At 37.3% G+C, this 20477-nt stretch overlaps 1 protein-coding gene across 7 annotated transcripts in view; it reads right to left on the bottom strand.

Moving 5' to 3' along the window:
• ras (Inosine-5'-monophosphate dehydrogenase ras) overlaps positions 1-12757 on the bottom strand; it is a 31221-nt gene extending 18464 nt beyond the window's left edge. For 5 of the 7 annotated variants that reach the window (XM_067132568.1, XM_067132536.1, XM_067132527.1 and 2 more), the window contains exons 1-10: positions 12184-12738; positions 3950-3998; positions 3626-3727; positions 3346-3474; positions 2973-3210; positions 1242-1441; positions 975-1065; positions 690-826; positions 437-539; positions 147-303 (exon numbers count right to left, since the gene is read on the bottom strand). In XM_067132568.1, the coding sequence (XP_066988669.1) occupies positions 147-303; positions 437-539; positions 690-826; positions 975-1065; positions 1242-1441; positions 2973-3210; positions 3346-3474; positions 3626-3727; positions 3950-3998; positions 12184-12281 (1304 nt within the window). In that variant the 5' untranslated portion in view covers positions 12282-12738. Of the gene's footprint in view, positions 1-146; positions 304-436; positions 540-689; positions 827-974; positions 1066-1241; positions 1442-2972; positions 3211-3345; positions 3475-3625; positions 3728-3949; positions 3999-12183 lie in introns of all 7 variants that reach the window. The other 2 variants (XM_067132560.1, XM_067132552.1) reach the window with 2 other exon arrangements.
• Between the last annotated feature and the right edge of the window lie 7720 nt (positions 12758-20477).

Below are 20477 nucleotides of genomic sequence, written 5' to 3' on the forward strand. Positions count from 1 at the left end.
AGTATACACTGGCACAAAATTGCGCCTTCTTGAGAATTTCTACAAATTGAAAACGAAATACATATATTACATTCATCACAAAGGATTGTCATTCTATACCTTCTCATACAGAACGAAAAGATGAACAACAGCAAGGAAATACCTACCCATGATAATATCTATCTGCTGCTGATCCTTGGGTATCTTTACGCTCCATGGCCTCAAGTGAACCCATACCTCTGTATTTCTTTAGCCTCACACCATTACTAAAGAAATATTCACCAGGTGCCTCTGATGTACCAGCTAACATAGAACCCATCATCACTGTTATGGATGAGAAAGGCAATCAGCTACTTTTGGTGACAGAAACAGTTCACAAAGGAAAAAAATTATGTCAGCAAATAATCTCTTTATCACCTCTCATCCAAAAACAAAACTTAGCACTGACATTACTAACCTGTTGATGCACCTAATGCTAAAGCCTTGATTATGTGTCCCACAGATGAAATTCCACCATCAGCCATCACAGGCACCCCAAATCTTCTGGCATATTCTGCAACCTACAGTGTGAGAACAATTTTCATGAATTTCTCCTGTCAACCACAAATGAAAGTTACGTTTTCAGTAGTTACAATATTGATGTCTCCCTACTGTAAGTGGTAAAATGAGATAAAAATTCAATCACGATACACTTGATTCCTTTCACTCACTTTGTATACAGCAGTGGCCTGAGGCCTTCCAACAGCCATAACTTCTTGAGTAATGCATATAGATCCAGAACCCATTCCAACACGTAAACCATCAACGCCAGCATCTATGAGATTTTTAGCCTGAGCAGCTGTTACAACTGAAATATTCATATGAAAGGATTATCATATGAGCAAGAAAATAAAAAAAACAATATCTCTCCATTATAACAGTTCAATTTTTCCATTGTAATAACTTTATAGCATTTTTCTACTAATACAGGAAAAACAAACAGAAAGTATAGTAACCATTTCCTCCAATGATCTGAAGCTCTGGATATGTGTTTTTGATATATCTGATGAGATTTATTTGATATATGGAGTTACCCTGCGATGAATCCTATCAAAAGAAATATGGTTCAGTAACCAATACCTAAAGTGTAACAACATTTACATTCATCAACAAAGACCAATATGGCAAATCTTAATTGAAGTATAATGGCCATGAAACTATAATCATACCCAACATCAGACTACTATAGCAGAATTTCAACATGTACAATATATGACACTTACTAAAACCACCACATCTGCACCAGCATTAACCAGTAGGTCTAGCCTGTGCTTGTCAGATTCTCTGGTACCAATTGCTGCACCAACCAATAACTGATTATTTGCATCATAAGAAGCATTTGGGAAATTACGAGATTTCTTAAGATCTGTACGTGCTATCAAGGCTACAAGTTCACCATTATCATTTGTGATTGGCAGTTTACCTGAAATATAGCAGACAATATCATGAGAAAAAACACAACTACAAATAGCTGTAATTAAAATTAGATAAATAATTCAATGGAGAATTAAAATGCATGTCATCAAATTTAATATCAGTAAGTGGTCACTGGGGATCTGAAAGGAGGGATACAAAGTGCATCAGCACATGTATGTCACTAGACAATGGAAAGGGATATAGAGATGGAACTGAAATGGTATGAAGTAAAAATGGAACCTGAAGCAAGGAAATCCTTCAAGCTCTGGCAGGATAGAGGCTACCAACATACTGAGATGTGAAACGAGGCTAAAGGCAGGTGGCAGCAGGATAAAGGTACAGTTGGGGAGAATGGAATCATAATCTCAACTCAACAAAGGAAAAAAATATTCATGATACCATAGTGGCTGAGCAATGATGAAGACATTAAAAGGGCCCTTGAGAAGATATGAAGCGGGAAGACATTAAAAGGGCCCTTGAGAAGATATGAAGCGGGAAGCCCCAGTACAGTGCACTGTCTGAGCATTGATGAAGAGATTAAATAGGCCCTATGGAAGATAAGGAGATATCCGACAGAACAGCAATCTGATGGACTTTGTGAAAGCAGAAGGCACTAGAAAGACTCATGAGTTAGGTGTTGCTAATGTACCATAGGTGATGACAGTGGCAGGTGCATCAGAAACATATGAGACAAATATTTAGAACCATGAAACATCAGCCATAAGCCCTTAGTTGTTGACCATAGCAAGGAAGGAAGCAACAATGGAGTGCAGAAAGGGAGGCCCCTGGGACCAGTTATATGTGGAGACCTTGGGTTAACAGCAGAGCAGGAAAAAGAGATTGTTGAAATGCTTAAAAGGTAGAAGAGTAGCATGGAGGAACTGAAAACCAAGTAATCAAACAAATTATTCTGATTACAAAGGAAACAAAAAACAGCAAGAAAGTGCTGTGGAAAAGGTTTGGCAGTTAATTAGTACTGCATATCTGATTTAACAGACAGTGTTACATGATACTATTGATTGCAAAATATGACTGGTATAAACAAATTTTCTATCCCCAAAATATATCAAATCAGCTCATGGGGGAGAGAGACCACGCTGTGGCATAAGGGAAATTCTTAGAAGTCTTGGATTAACAGCATACATTCTTAGAAGTCTTGGATTAGCAGCAAACATAAGTATCTCATTAACAGAGAAAACTTGTGCCAAAGGTCTTTCCTACTCTATGCAAAAGATGATATATGGGCACAAAGAAAAGGCTGATTTAAAAGTGACAAGGATTCCAAGAACACAGGCTTGAAGAAGTGGCAAAGAGATGTGTGGTCAAGCTGGAAAAATAGATGAGAAGGGATGATTAACAATTAATCAAATACGTTGTAGACATGAAAATAGCAAAGGACACAAGGTACACCCAGAAAACCAGATGTGAATTCTGACTGAAAAGTAAACAAAGTTGAGGAGTGGAGACAATTATACATCTAAACTCATACATAGGGAAGCTGACCTAAAATTGTTAACAATGGTGATATAGAACAATACCTTTCTTTGACCTCTGAAGAATTTCATTTGCTTTATCAAGGCTGACACCTGCAGGAGCTGTTACTAAATCGTCAAACGGGGTCATGATTTCAGACAAAAGCTTATCAGAATTAGGCTCCAAAAAATCAATATCTCGTGAGGTGACAATACCAAGTAATCTGCTTCCCATTTTACCATCTTCCGTAATAGGGATACCACCAAATCCATGTTTCTTTTTAACTTCAAAAACATCTACAACCTGCAAAAAAAAAAGTAAAAAAAAATTAATGCTCTTCCAGTAAGTACATTTAACCCTCAAATATTCCATGAGTAAGGCATACATGTTCGGGATTAGTTAATAAAAATGTCATATACAAACTTATCTCATACTTACTCGGTGATTGGGAGTGAGGCAAACTGGGTCACGAATAAACCCATGCTTGTATTTTTTAACCTTCATAAGCTCCGTTGCTTGAACTTCAGGCGAGCAATTATGGTGAATAATGCCAATACCGCCACACAACTGCAATAAAAAAAATCTTGATAACCTCCAGTTATAATTCATGCATTGCAATATACACTTTAATGGCAAATAGAAATGGTTTACATTCTTTTCACACCATGCATTGTATTTTCTTACCCCAATTTGTTAAAACAGGAAGCAAATAACTTACAGCCATTGCAATAGCCATTTCAGATTCTGTGACTGTGTCCATTGGCGAAGATACCAGGGGAGCTTTAAGACTGATCTTCTTAGTCAAGGCTGATGTTAAATCCTGGAATGAAAAAACTTTAAGTAACCGTCTGGTGCGCAAACTCCTTTACTTTTCCAAATCTGTTTTTGTGATTAGTAGCCTACTTTAACACTAAAAAAGATTACATATAAAATTATTCTGATATAACTATATATTGACATGCATTCAATAGTACTGCAAAATTTTATACCTAAGGGCACAATAATCTGGCAAGACAATATTAACAAGAGGTTAACCACTTACCACTTCTTCAGCAGTGAAGTCAATAAAACCCGGAAGAATGATGAAATCCCTGAGGAAGAGAAAAATGTGCACATGCTTTAGGACATAACATATTTCACTTGAACTGTTAATATGGAAATAAGAAATTAATTAAATAAAGTGAAGTTCAGTTTCATTCTCGCCACGCTGGAAAATATGAAAAATGCAAAATAAATTCAGAAATTCCACATTCTTAATTTCACACTAGGTATGCAGTCACCCTTTAGCCTAAGTAGCTCCATGGGCCAAGCACTGGGACCTATGAGGTCATTCAGCACTGAAAGGGAAATTAAGAGTAGAAGGTTTGAAACGTGGAACAGGAGGAAAACCTCACAGTTGCACTCTGAAACAAGTGACAGGAGTGTGTGGAAAGAAATAAGAAAGAATATGAATGGAGGCAAGCACAAGGAATGAAAGGGGTTGCAGCTAGGGGCCGAAGGGACACTGCAAAGAAACTAAGTAATGCCTACAGTGCACTGCATGGGGTGTACTGACAGCATTACTGCCCTATGGGGTTTTTCAGTGGTATAGCTTATTTACTTCCACTTTTCTCCCAAAACTCCAGTCCCATTGATCATAAGTTTAATCATGATGTTAAGTGAAACTAAAGATGGATCGCTATTTGCACTATTAGAGCACATTTAATCAGATGGGCCAAAAGGGACAACTTAGTAAGGCTGGCAATCTTGAGAAAGCAAAGAAAGTCTTATGTTTCCACCATTAGTGACAAAAGCTTCCATTCTAGACCTCGTTTCAAAAAGTGGAAAAAATCACTTAAGTTGTGGCTATATATATATATATACCTAAATAACCATCAATTTGCTCCATGTTAGGATGTCCTAGTTTTGCTGTGTGTGTCTAACCCAACTAAGCTGAATCCACAGTGATGATAAATATCAGTAAAGATGGAGAGACAATAAATATCTGGATAAAAGATATCAACAGAAAACATCAGTTTTTGCAAATATCCTTGAACACAGTCATAGCAATTTATGTATAAAAATTAATGGTAGTTAAACTGATCCCAAAATCAGGACTAGACTGAAATTTTTTTTTTTAATGAATGGGGATATCTATTCTGGCAATGAGGATGGTCCTACTATATGTAATAAAACGTTAAGAAAGTGGATAGAGGAGAAAAGTACACTCTAGAGCAAGTATTTGACTAAACAAAAATGGATAACTCTTGAAGATAATGACACATACACTCGCACAAATACAAGCAAAACAAGAGTCTGATGCAAAAATCAAGCCCAACACTTATCAGAAAAGAACCAAACATCTCAAATTCAGAGTCAAGAACCATCAACTTGTGTTTAGGGAAATATGACTGTGGGTTACAATTATTCTTCTTTGGAATACTTCAATTAATTTTTCATCTCCAAAATAAATACTTGGATAAGAAAAGAGCTGATATTTAGTTTTGCTTAAATCAGACAATGAGGTACCGAATATGATAATGACAATGTTTAGATTATATTATTATCTCCCAACAAACCTCACTGCTACAGCCTTCTTGATTAGGTATACTGTAGTTCAGCTTCATGGCAACCTGTGTCCACCTAGTATTAAATTCAAACCACACTAATACCATCCCTAATCAATACACAATGCTAGAATGAGATTATATATTGCACTAAAATTTCTTCACGGATTACCTTTCTTTACAATGCAATATTCAATAATACTAACTATTCCTTGATAAAAAAAAAAAAAAAAAAAAAAAATGGGGGGGAAGCAGATATCTACAACAAAGCAAGATTCAGTCTAGTCATTGAAATTCTGTCTTGGTACATCAACTGATCAAGTTCCTGTGGAAAAAATAATGCATCTAGCAGGTCATTATGTTTACTTCCACAAAAACAGCATCTATAATGAAAACCCCTAATATTCAACTTAATTCCAGTAACCTTGGGCAAACTATAAGAAAGGATTCAGTTGAGCCACCTAACTGTCTTCACACTATTCATGCACTTCAATATTTTGCTTTGAACATTTAAGGTCACATACTTATACTGCTGTACTTATATTTAACTAGGTTTTACACTGACAAACTCAACTAGGACATACTTCTGGACAATGATAAGCAACTGCACAGTGCGAAAAAAACAACAAACGTAAACTACCCTGATGTAAAATAACCTTTTTTTTCTTTGGTCACGTCACTCTACACCCACAACCATACAAATTTTCCCTTATCACAGAATAGAACTCTCCAGAAAAACTAATGCACTGCACTTTCAAATAAAGCGACCACTCATATTTATTTATCCTTAGTAACAGATCTCACACAAACAAAAACTCCACCAGTGTAGTGCAGGATAAAGTACTGTACAGTATAAATATTCAAGAGCACATGCTTGTTTTGCAATGCATACTAATCTCTACTCAATTACAGACTGCCCTTGAGGAATGAGTTAAAATGACCAGCACAAAACAAAGGCAAGCACAATAATCAAAAGCATACAACAACCTCTGGAGATTTAGGCTAAGCCCATGAGGTCCCTTCACACCTTTAAATAAAATTTTAAAATCAACATGCCATGTATTCAAGACAATTATGCTGACCAAATGATTTCACAGGGCCCTATTTAGGAACTGGCTGTCCTTAAAATTATATACAGATGAATTTCTCTGAATTCTTCAGAATATAGTGTCCAACTGACACATTGTGATAGCGAACATCAAATTTAATATAAGCTGAGTTGACACATGCACACTTACATACAATATTCCAACAAGATAACATGGCATGTTAACTCTCCTTGAAATAGTATTTTCACTTGGATTATGTAAAACTGATAAAACTAACTTGATAGCTCCAGCAATCCTGATCATTCTTCTTACAACAACATCAGTTCCTCATAATTCTTCTCACAATAACATCAGCTAATAACAATCATAAAGTAGTCCATAAAATCTGGTGGGTCTGCATTTTATACGTTTGACAGCCTTCCAAACTCTACAGCTTAGAACAAGCAATTTTCTTAAGAAGGAGTCAAAACCAATAGCACATTCTAAAATTATAATCACTATTATTAGCTAAACTAAATCATAGCTTTCCAGCAGAATGGTACAAGCTCAAAAGTTCCACAAAACTTATACAAGGTCTTGAACCTTGCAAAAGAAAAGGCTGAACTCTTGAATCAATTCCTTATCTAGTAAGTGGTGGATTGAACAGTTAGGGAAGACCTGGATGCAAAGTAAGTGGTGGATGGAACAATTGGGGAAGACTTGGATGCAAAGGAAGATCAATTATACAAACATTAAAAGGCTTACACAAAGCACTCCGATTATGGTACCAGAAATCAATACTGTACTAAGACCAGGAGCATAAGAAATTTACCAGAACTCAAGTTTTTGTCCTACAATTTATGACGTATGTCAACTGCTGAAGACCAAACGGAGGAACAATAATCAATACATGACAAAGTAAAAAGTTTTTAAAAATTCCTCAGCTTCTCAAAAAAATCTTGAACAGCTACTCTCATTAAACCAACTGTTTTGAAAGTGAGGAGGAAACAGACCATGTATGTTCTCAAGAATGACACCTAGAGTTCTAAGTGCTTCATGTAGCTGAAATGCTGTCAATCAAGACCAAGGCAGTGGGAATCAAGTGTCCCAGATCTCCTAACAAATCATACGTATAAGGTTAAACTTTATTCCCTAAATTTGCATCAAACACTAATTTTATATCTGTTACTAAGAATCACCAAACACATTCTACAATATGACTGGATTGATGAACAGACAGTATCATCATCTGCATAAGCAACCACTGGTATTCTATACCAAAGCACATTCCTTGCAAATATAAACAGCACTGCATGGGGCCAAGGCATAACCATGAGAAAACCTACAGTGCCCATAAACAGCCACTCTTGGTAGTAATCTATTAGTTAAATATCAACTATTATATGAGTTAGAATAGAAAACTATGACCTTATAATCAAAGTGATAAAAAACAACACAAGTCATAACCAATCATAACTTCTTGATCAAAATCTAGGGACCTCTGTACAACACAACAGACCGAGTGCATAGTAAGTGCTGTACATACCCAGGCCCTTATAAAATGAAGCCAAACTATTAACTGGGGGGAATTTTACCTACATATGGGTATTACAGAACATCTTCAGCTTTAGGTATCTTTGGTAGACATGGAGTAGTAGGTTAGCTTACTACAGACTACGCTTAAATCTAGATAAAAGTCTTAGATCTGTTATGAGCCAAAGGTCAATTAGTTGTTGCTTTTCTTTTTGCTTGCTAATTAAACATATCTAACCCTAGGTTAATCTATGGTTGTACTTAAAGTAAAATGTTAATAACTGAAATATCAAAAAATACCAAAATTTTTTGTTTCAATTAACATCATTTCATAGAGCCTACATACAACAACAATAACTGAAGATGAGAAAAAAAAAAATTCTAGCTTGTTAATGTGTAAAAACAAAGGATCTATTTAAAAAGGTTTAAATTACCAATGAATGGTAACTGCTGATCGTATGAATGCCCTACAGTCACTTTTAATTAAACACTGATAAACATAGTTAGACAAAAGTCTTGAACACCATAGCCTATACCACATCCAATGTATTACACAACCTTAGGCTACAAACATACAAGTTTTCTAGACAATTTATTGCCTTTACCAAATTAACACCATTAATGCAAGGTCAACTCATCATTCCCACAAACAGTGATGAGTTGGTAAATGAACAAAGTAACATTATTGCATCTACTGTACTTATGGCCTGTTTGGTGAAGGAATAAACAATATTAGATATACAGTACAGTAAAAAAATACTTGAATTATAGATGCAGGCCCAATAATATGATCAACACTCACACTGCATACCTTATCACTCATTAATATCTCTTTACTTTTATTATTGTGTTAACGATACAAGAACTGAAGATTATCATCACTAGTCATGCAACAGCAACAGCTAGACAAATAAAATAAGGTACACTACACCTAAGATGATAAGAGGTTACTATCAATAGCAATAGTATACATCTCTAAAATTATGTTTCATTACACAGGCATTGTCTATAACATAGCAACAACAGTATATATTACTACTATTTACTGTACTAGTACTAGAAGAGGAACCCCTATTGATAAGAAACAAGCCTACAGGGGCCACAAGCTTGAAATTCAAGCTTCCCAAGAATATGGTGCTCATTTGAAAGAATTACGTTTATATAGAAGGGAATACAGAAAGAGGAGATTAGTTATGAGAAAAGAAAAGATAAATGAATAAAGAGATAAAAAAGAAAATGAATAAAATACGTGAATTTGTTTTAAGGTAGTACTACTTTGTTCCTTTACCCACTCACCACCATTTTGTCCCCTGCCAAGGATAGGCAATTTGACTACATATGAATACTGGCGAGCTGTTAAGGGACATAGGAATAACTGGAGTTTAATCTTTACTGATTTTCATCATGAACAAACATCATCTTTCTCTGCATCTTTCTCACTTCTATAAAATGCCTTCATATATGGTAATAAGCCTAGACCTTTATCCAAAGTTAGTCAGCCTCCTGAATGTAAGTTGTGGGAAGCTGAGAGGTATAGTAGTTCATTACAGAAAGCAAAAGGTGCTGAAGACTAGACTACACTTGCATCATATGTATTGACACTCATAAGTTCTTGGTTAAAGTTTCATAAGCACACAACATTTTGGTTGTAGATTACTTTTCCAATACTTTTATTGGTGTTTCCTATGATTTTTTTTTTTTTATTAAAATCTCACTTGTTTGTTTGGCCATTTCCTTAACAGAACTCCACAAAATACATACAAAAAAGTTTGATAAGGCAAGAGGATGTGCTTAAATAACCATAATTCATCAGGGATACATTCCTAACCTAACCTAGGGTCACGGATTGTAACCTGACTGGACCCAAGAAACCCATTCTCACTTAACCCACAGTAGCATACATCAAACAGATAACCAGTGGGAGCGAAAGCAGAGCAGACCTAAGTTTGGATGTCGTGTCCTACCCTGTCCAGAAGGGCTCCCCTTCCCCTTGACCCCCCTTAGTAAGTCATAACCCCTCACCTTGCATTCTACAGGGAGCAAATGCAGAGTAGGGGGTTAATGCTACTGTTGACCTAGTAGGCATCAGAGGAATATGACCTACCCAGACTTATCTTAACCTAACCTCATCTGGACACACTGCCCTAACCTGGCCAGGGGCAGGGACTTTGGTAATCCCCAACAAAGTTATGAGCCCTCATTCTGCATTTTACAAGGAGCAAATGCAGAGTAGGAGGTCAAGGCTACTGCTGCCCTGGTAGGCAATTTGTTTTGTAGATCTAAGTAGTAGCTTTGTGGCTGCAATTTCTTCTAACTTAACTTTTTCTACAGTTTTTTGGTTGCTAATTATGGATTTATATACCTTTAATTTTTGTTGCACGATTATAATTAACCTGTAATTAACCACAGAGCTTCATCTAACGAGCTAGGGGACCCAATGGGAATTCGGGGTTATGGGTGGGGATACCTCCGGGACAGGGTGATTTGCTCCCCCACTTGTTACTACCCTACAATTAAGGGGACCCCTAGGGAAAGCAGGATTATGGGTGGGGTAGACCATGGGGGATGAGAAGACGGCCAAAATTTACTGTACACAGCATTACAGAGATGAAAAACCCTTACACAAACACAGGAGGAACAAGACAACAAAGGTAGCTGTTACAAAGACAAAAACTTTCACTACTACTATTATTTCAAATGCTGCCACGCATGCGCACTCTCATAGGGGAGCTTTTGATACACAGGCTGACTCCTTACTGAGGAAAAAGGGGGGCTGGGGGGATAGTTCATTTCTGGTCCTTCTAAGTTTCAATTTGCGAAATGCACTTAGGGGCATTTGAACACGGCAAACTACATTTGATCCCCTAAGGCTAGTACTGAACACGGCGAAGGAGGTTTCAGGAGGAATTGAGAAGTTTCTCCTGCCGTTGGAGGGGGTGTGGGGGGTATTCAAACCGATCCTCACAGGTCTTTCCAACTATTGCACCTGCCTGTTTGCGTTGGAACGGTTCTTACCTTCCCCTGCATTTTGGGGGGATGTGAGCAATTCTCTCCCTGCCTTCCCCCACGTTCCTCCCTGCAATGAATGGGCCGCTGGTGATTTACATTTCTGGAGTGCACTTCCACAATGTAAACATGCCCGCTCTGTTTGCGCATTCTGCCCCACCCAAAACTCTGATTTCCCACAGTCCCCCTTTACTGTTGGGTGGAGTTAGGGGGCAAATAACACGTAGCCGACAACAAAACAAATGCGTCTCCTTTATCAGCTGCCCTAAAAGTATAGGAAAAACCAATTTCCGAGGTAAAAATGGGCACAGAGCTAATACTTAGAAATACCATTTATTTTTAAGTAAGCATTCCAGAGGGAATATACCCTAACTTGGCAACATTTACCTTTACCTAACCTAACCTTGGATGCAGTATCCTAACCTGATGGGGGGGGATCTGAGGCCACCGCCCAAGTAATTCATAACCCCCTATTCTGTACTGCACAAAATACCTTTCGTAAACTTTTTAAAAACAGGTACCTAAATCTTACAATTCTCGCGCAACTCTAACCTGAACAATCATGACATTCTAATGTATCCTAAGCATGTGTACTGCATCCCAAAATACAACCAAGATAACCTAGCCTTTAATTTAGCATTCTTTGTTTTCTCAGTTTGGCTTCCTAGGATTTACGTCGGCTGAGGAGCAAACTTCCAGCCATTAAAAATCAGCTGGGTATTTCTAAGCAGTAGCTCCGCGCCTGTTTTTACCTTGGAAATTGTTTTTTCGACCATCAGCTGATAAATTTGAAAATACCGCATACCAAAGCTACGCCCAAGCTGCGCTTTATACCTAGTGTCTACGAGAGCATGATATTTAGCCCAATAGTCTGAAATTCTTGGACTCAAATTCTTACCTATAAGCTGCCAAACTGTATCCAACACCCTGCTTAAGGTTACAACTTAGCCTGGGGGTAGCTGTTACTCAATGCGGTGCGAAAACAAAGACGGTACAGGTTAGGGTACATTACCCTTACCCAGCTCAGCCATATCTAAAAAGCCAGGTGCGGACAGAGAAGAAAGCTAAAAACGTTCATTCCTAAAATGGAGAATAAATGGCATGAAGGATTTACACTTAAAGGAACAACGCGAGAAGCTGACAAAGTGCTATCATATACGTACTGGTAAGTCAGGCCTTCCCCTGAGGCGAACATTTGTGCACCGGTATTTCCATCTTCTGGCACGTAACTGGTGCCGCCGCTAATTAAAAATTCAGCCATTATCTACTGTAATGGGTTGGAAAACACAACGATTTCGAATAACACTTGTTGCTCGTCACTTATTGGAGTATTCTACGTCCAATACAGACTGGCTTTCCTAGGCCCTGGACCACTCGCTGACACCGCGTGGACCAGACTGAGGAGGAAGATCGTCATCAACCACTCGTTCAATCGAATCCTTTTTCGCCTATGTTGTGTGAGCTTACAAAATAATAATAAACCGCTATTATTTAGTAATATCCTACATTTATTTGATGATGGTATTAAATATATCAATATTTTTATAATATTATTCTAATATTTAATTTTTTGCTAAATATTTTGTAAAATACTATAGTTTTTCTTTAGAATACACCTGTTGCCAGGCAACGCGAGACGCGGGAAGTCTGAATATTCGTGAGGTGGTAAAATTCCAACAGCTCTAAATAGCTACATGAGTAGACGTGCGCCGAGTGCCAAGACATTTTGGCCAAGTAAAAGCCCCCATGGCGCTGCTCCCTGTCAGGTAATACCCAAAGAGTATTGCATTCCTCTTACAACGTGGTTTAAGATAGACTGCTATCACCTTTCTCAGAATTATATAATCAGAAATATGCCCTAATGAGTGAGGTAATGGCAACACATCCGCTGGTATTTTCGTCACCTTTAAAGTAAAGACTATATTATATTCGTTTACCTATGTTGCTTTTGCAACCATAGGTTTTATTAGATGCCAACAGTTTTTTTTTTAGCTTGAACTCTCTTCAGGAAGGCAAATTTCCGTCAGATGGTTGAATATGGTCACCTAACATTTGGTGGGTGTGCGAATCTTTCATAACCTTTAGCCATCCTGCTAGTAGAAATTCTGTGGCTCAAAACACACGTGTGATTCATCACAAGCTCAGGCATTTGAGTTTCGTGTTAAATACCGCATGTCTGTGTGAACGTTGTGCAATGCTTGGAAATTCCAATATAAAAAAATTAATCATCTCGACATTCTGCGAAGCCTTGGGAATTAGACTTATCGAGTAAGTTAAAGTTATTTTTGTATATCGTACTCAACCTTTTTATTGATCTGGTGCCGAGTCGAATGAGATAAAAGGCTTCATGTTTAAAGCATATACTTGGGCCCACGCTGAGCGGATTTTTTTCTTTTAAAAAGCATTTCCAACCACAGAAATTTCAGCCACAGATTAGTACTTTGTTATCTGTTTGGCAGTCTATTCTTTTACTGAAACATTTCCGTTTGGTATGTATCATATTCCCGGAAGAAGCACTAGGAATTCTGACTAACTCATCGGGATGAAATTTCAAAGCGTAATTAGTCACAGGTAAAGTTAGTTTTATGTTATGCTAGACTTACACCAACACGGGCTCATGCCTCAGGAGTAGCCATGTCTCTTGTAGATACTGATGCAGAGTCCAAATGCCAGAATTCAAATTCATCACTGATATCTAAGAACCTGGGTTCGGATAACTACCGTTTTCATAGGACAAGTTCAAATTTGGCGGGAAGGATTTTTTTTTATACCCGTGAGAAATTAAAAGGTCATTAAATACTGATGAGCGCGAGCGCACACACACACACACACACACACACACACACACACACACACACACACATATATATATATATATATATATATATATATATATATATATATATACATAATTAGATATGTCGTAAATTATAACATGTCGATAATTTAAACGTGTAGTACTTGTTTTATTTTTAAACCCGTTTTCCATATACTTATTTGGTTAAACCTCCAAAATCCAGTGATTCGGCTGAAATGGATTTAACGTGTCTCTTCCTTCCTGTGGCACATTTCGTGGAAGAAGATAATTTCCGCTCACTGAAGTATATTGTGCATCACTTGACCTCACGTCAAATGGTTCCGAACGCTTAATACCAGGAAATGCAGGGATTGAACTGCTTCGTCATAAGAATGTTGACGGTTTGTAGAATTTCGTTATAGCTGCTGTTGCTAGGCTGATCTGGTCTTGTTTCAGCACGAGAACTTTGTTCATATCAGCAGCCCGTGAGACTTGTTTGTGTCAAACCTGAACTTGATTTGAAATTGCTGTGGTGTTGTGTGTGTGAGTGTGTGCGTGTGGGGAGGTGGGGACAGAAGTTGGAAAGCATCTCAAGTTGACTTCGACACAATATATATGTATATATGTATGTATATATATATATATTGTGTCGAAGTCATCTTGAGATAAAAGATAGGTTGCTTTCCAACCTCTATCCCCTCCCCACACACATATGTATATACATAAATATACATATTAATGTATATATGTGCATATACACGATACACATATATATGTATACAGTATATATATATATATATATATATATATATATATATATATATATATATATATATATATATATACATAAACAGGTCAATGGAGGAAATCGTATCAGGACACTCTGAAAATGATGACAGGGGTTGTGTAAGCTGGTAACACTATTGTGTAAATAGTAAATAGTTTGTGTGAAAAGGTGCATTTAACAGAAAGAAATTGTAAACAAATTTCCCTTTGTTCTATTTCTTATTATTCTCTTATTAAATAATAATAATAACAATCTATATATATATATATATATATATATATATATATATATATATATATATATATAACCCAGATTGTTATTATTATTATTTAATAAGAGAATAGGCAGAACCAAAGGGAAATTTGTTTACATGTTCTTTCTGTTAAATGCACCTTTTCACACAAACTATTTACTATTTACACAATAGTGTTGCCAGCTTACACAGCACCTGTTATCATTTTCAGAGTGTCCTCCTGACACGATTTCCCCTCCGGTGACCTGTTTATGTATCCTCAAGCTCTTGATCTCGTCCAGGGTCCTTTGGACACTTCCACGTAGCCCTTTCTAGGCCTGTGCTCTCTTTCAGTCTGGGGATTTTCAGTAATCCTTCTCTCGCTGTCCTTCAGCTGTGATATGCGGTTTAATCTATTAACCAGGCCTGAAGGGTCTATTTTTTCTTACTGTTAACAGGAATGTTAATTATTATTATTATTATTATTATTATTATTATTATTATTATTATTATTATTATTATTATTATTATTATTGGTGTATTTTCCCCCGAGGCTAGGTGACTCACTTTTAGTTTTCTATAAAGAAAACTATCGTGCCGGTTTTGTCTGTCTGTCAGCACTTTTTCCTGTCCGCCTTCAGATAGTAAAAACTACTGAGGCTAAAGGGTTGCAAATTGATATGTTGATCATCCACCCTCCAATCACCAAACATACCAAATTGCAGCCCTCTAGCTTCATTAGTTTTTATTTTATTTAAAGTTAAAGTTAGCCATAATTGTGCTTCTGGCGCACGATAAAGTATAGGCCACCACTAAAGTTTCATGGGCCGCGGCTCATACAGCATTATACCGAGACCACCGAAAGATCTCGATCTATTTTCGGTGACCTTGATTATACGCTGTAGCGGCTGTACAGAAAATTCGATTGCGCCGAAGAAACTTCGGCGAATTTTTTACTTGTTTAAGGGTGAGTTTGCTAACCCATTTCATCCTCCACCCTACGTGAGACCGTCACCATCGAGGAACCTCCAGGTAAATAATCTATTGCGTAGGTCAGCAGAAGTACGATGAGATCCAACGGAACTTACCTAAAGCGTTGCAGCTTCTGGAATCGAACAGGAACACCACAGTGACTATATATTATAGGCAGACGTCCTAACCGCTGGACCACAAGCTGTTATTATTATTATTATTATTATTATTATTATTATTATTATTATTAGTAGTAGTAGTAGTAGTAGTAAAGAAACCCACAACGATGTAAATGTAAATATATTTTCGAAATATATGTACAAAAGGAGACCTTCCGAGAAGGAGAATGGAATGGGTTCTCGAAAGCTCTAATTTTGTATATATATTTCTAATATACAGTATATTTACATTTACACCGTTGTGGATTTCTTCACCATTTTAATGACTCATATTATTATTATTATATTATTATTATCATTATTATACGGGTATCACGATAAATTGGGCCATTTTGACATAATGTTGGCAGAATTCTTCCCCTCTAGCGCAACACGAATGAACCGGCGCACTATTAGTCGCAGTGGTTTAGGTGACCAGGAGAATTACAATACACACCGGTATGTGCCTATACATGTGTACATATATTTACATATGTGCAAGTACATATGTTCCAGCTATTTTCAGTTCCGCCAGAAGCAAGACTCTTCGCTGGATGAGTCGGTAGAGTTGCGGACTGTCACTCGATGGGCCGGAGTTCAATTCCCCGGCCGGCTGATGAAGAATTAGGGGAATTTATTTCTGGTGATAGAAATTCATTTCTCGCTATAATGCGGTTCGGATTCCACAATAAGCTGTAGGTCCCCTTGCTAAGTAACCAATTGGTTCTTAGCCACGTAAAATAAGTCTAATCCTTCGGGCCAGCCCTAGGAGAGCTATTAGTCAGCTCAGTGGTCTGGTAAAACTAAGGTATACTTAACTTCTTCCGCCAGAAGCAAGTCAGCACGACGGGCTCTTCTTTCCAAAAGCTCCCTCCCCCATTCTTTTCCTCTCTCTTATCCTTCCTCGAGTGCATTAAAATTGCCAAGTAAAATACAGAGGCTGCTACACCACCAGGCATGCTGACGACAACTGAGTGAGGTCTGGACAGTAAACATTGCAAACAGTTTCCAAGCTTTCTGCAAACTGTTCATAAATGCACGTTTAGATCTGTCGGTAGGGAAGGCTTAACGCCACCAAATTGCCCGTGTCATTTTCAAAGATTCTCTCTCTCTCTCTCTCTCTCTCTCTCTCTCTCTCTCTCTCTCTCTCTCTCTCTGTGTGTGTGTGTGTGTGTGTGTTTGTGTGCCCTAGTATTATTTATACCACTGCAGCAGATACCAATTGGAAAAGCTTATCAGTCCAACGGCGTTAGGATTAAAAGACCTCTGGAACTGAGGAGTTCGACAGAGAGGCACATATTAACTACATATTGAGGTGCTGTTCAGAAAATCTGGTCGCTCTCGGCAGGAAAAGAGGATCAGGTATCTATTGTGGTAGCGAAAACTCTCTGTTAAAGTATAACTTATGAGAAACTGACAAAGTATGAAACAAGTAAAAGATACACCGAAGATTCTTCGGCGCAATCGAGTTTTCTGTACAGCCGCTACAGCGAATAATCAAGGCAACCGAAAATTGGTCTATCTTTTGGTGGCCTCGATATAATGCTGTATGAGCCGCAGCCCATAAAACTTCAACCACGGCCCGGTGGTGGCATGTCCTATATCGTTGCCAGACGCACGGTTTGGCTAAATTTAACGTTAAATAAAATAAAAACTACTGAGGCTAGAGGGCTGCAATTTGGTGTTTGATGATTGGAGGGTGGATGATCAATGTACCAATTTGCAGCCCTCTAGCCTTAGTAGTTTTTACTATATGAGGGCGGACAGAAAAAAAGTGCGAACGTACAGACAAAGTCAGCACAATAGTTTTCTTTCACAGGAAACTAAAACCCACAGATAAGAGTTTGTGTAACAGGGCCTTATGCCAGACTTCGTCAGAGGTTCTGGAAGAATAACTGTGAATTTCAGTATGTCCTGGACTAGGAAAGTGATGGAAATTAGTATGCGGTAACAGATTACAAATAATTTGCTCTCCGTGTATGCCATATTGATGAAAGAGAAGATTCTGTGATTCCGGATGTTTTGAAGAGAAAATTGTAACACGACCGATGCATTACGTATTCAGCAAAGAACATTTGTACCTCATATCTGTGCAGAATCAACTCACGCAACGAAAAACTCGTGGGGAATGTCAAATAGGAGCTGTTAAGAGGAAAACGAGATGTTAATTCAACGTGTAATTAGGTACATTTCGCATTGCCAGTCGTAAGATAAGACAGTGCTAATTATTTTTCCCATCTAGAAATATAATCCAGTGTTCCTTCTTGAATATATTTAATTAACTGTCCCTCCATCGTCTTTTCTCCATTTCATGGGACGACTCGACATGGTACGTAGGATAGGAAGATGTCCCCCACTTCCTTCACAGACCAGAAGAGGCCCAGAGTGGCTGATATGTAGGCGCGCACCTGCTCCGCTTACATAGAATTCACGTGTAGCAGAATGCACTTAATGTGAGTGTTGCTGTACTTTACACATGGTGTTTATTTCTGTTTATCCATCAATTTCTTATTTCGTTGGATACGATGTTACACATTTTTACTACTGATTTTCTTTATCATGTGTCAGCGCGTTTATGAGTTAGCAGGTTATTGCAAAATGTCTAATGTCAACGTGTCTATAATGTTTTGTTTTCTCGCCTTCTCTTGATAGCAGTTTTCCTGTTCTCACAGCAGTCGATGAAGGACGAGAGTGGAATTCCCGTCACAAAAATCCTACAGGCGAAAAAAATGCAATTTCATTTCACTCATGAATATTAGGTAAGAATTCTTTAAAGTCATTGGATCTTTCCTAGATAGTGACCCCAAGGGTTTTAACCCGGTATGTATCCACCATCACTATCTAGGAAATATCCAAGCCATTTTATCTAAGATTTTAAATCATTATGATTAACCTGAATGGAATTTAAACGGCACAAGTAAAGTTGATACGACTTTTTTTTTTTTTCCTTCTGGTAAATATCTCTTGCCAAGTTCGTCCCTAACGAGCGTCAAAATGAAACTGTGAGCAGAGCGTGGAATTAATTAAGAACAAAGTGAAGGGAATAACTGTCACTTTATATTGTGGATGTTGAGACTGTAATTGGCTTCATTCGTCACAAGAAGAAAACACTTCGTGTTTATGCAGAATGTATTTTGTAAAGAAGAAACAAAATTATTCTGCTGATTTTCTATGTGATATATATGTATATGTATATATATATACATATATATATATATATATATATATATATATATATATATATATATATATATATATATATATACATATATATATATATATATATATATATATATATATATATATATATATATATATATATATATATATATATGGTATCTTTGTCTTCACATGTTCATATACTTCTTTAAGTATTATTGATACTTTAAATATACCTGATTACGCAGGTGCAATTGAACTGTTATAAGTCTCTTGCTTTTAAATTGATTATATTATTGTTTATAGTTTAATCATCCACTAGCGAGGAAAGCATACGCTCATATCACCAGTGATTCGGTTTGTTTTTGCATTACTATTTTTAGACACGAACAGTACTCCTGATTTATCAACTTGTGATTGTCAGTTATTTTGCTTATACGTGTTTCCTATCATTTGTCAACTACTGGACATCTATTCTCGAACACTATCATAATTAAAGTATTTTGCACTATGAAATGAGATGGGAAAGATACAAAGATTAAGAGTCGAACGTAAAAGATAAGGAGGACGTGGCAATGGGTACGAGTGAAAATCGAAGAAGTGAAGGTCCACAGCACAGATGGCTGATCCCCGTAGGAGTGTAGTGCCGTTAGTGCACTTCACGCAGTGCACTGTAGGCATTGCTTAAGGTTCTTTGAAGAGTCCCTAGCTGCAACCCCTTTCATTCCTTTTACCAAGGTTTTGCCTTTTATTATACCTCCATTCATATTCTCTTTCTTTCGTCTTGCTATCCACCTTCTCCTAACAGTTGTTTCATAGTGCAACTGCGAGGTTTTCCTCCTGTTACACCTTTCAAAGCCTTCTACTCTCAGTTTCCCTTTCAGCGCTGAATGACCTCATCAGTACCAGAGCTTAGCCTTTGGCCTAAATAGTATATTCCTAGGTAGCTGATTCACCGACATGTTCGTGAAAATGAACATTACAGATAATTGGATAACCGAGAGAGAGGAAGTAATCATGGAGTATTTGAGTCGTTCAAAGAAATTCAGAGAGAGAGAGAGAGATTCTATTATAAACTCGGCTACCCTTTTCGGGGTATGGGAGTGCATTCAAAAAACACAGTAATTACAAAATGTATACGAAATACATAGATTCAAATGCCTTACACTATTTAAAAAAAAATATTCAAGGGTTAATAGCGCGTCTGTGCCTACGTAAAATTTTTGAAGTTCATTACGAGAGAAGATTATGATTTAGATTTGATGGCCCTAATGAACTAGATGTATTACCATCACAAGGAGTTCAAAACTGGTCCAGTACGATATTTGCAAATTTGGCAAGACTGCGCATTT

This window comes from Macrobrachium rosenbergii, chromosome 3 (genome assembly GCF_040412425.1).
Source record: "Macrobrachium rosenbergii isolate ZJJX-2024 chromosome 3, ASM4041242v1, whole genome shotgun sequence".
Classification (NCBI taxonomy): Eukaryota; Metazoa; Arthropoda; class Malacostraca; order Decapoda; family Palaemonidae; genus Macrobrachium; species Macrobrachium rosenbergii.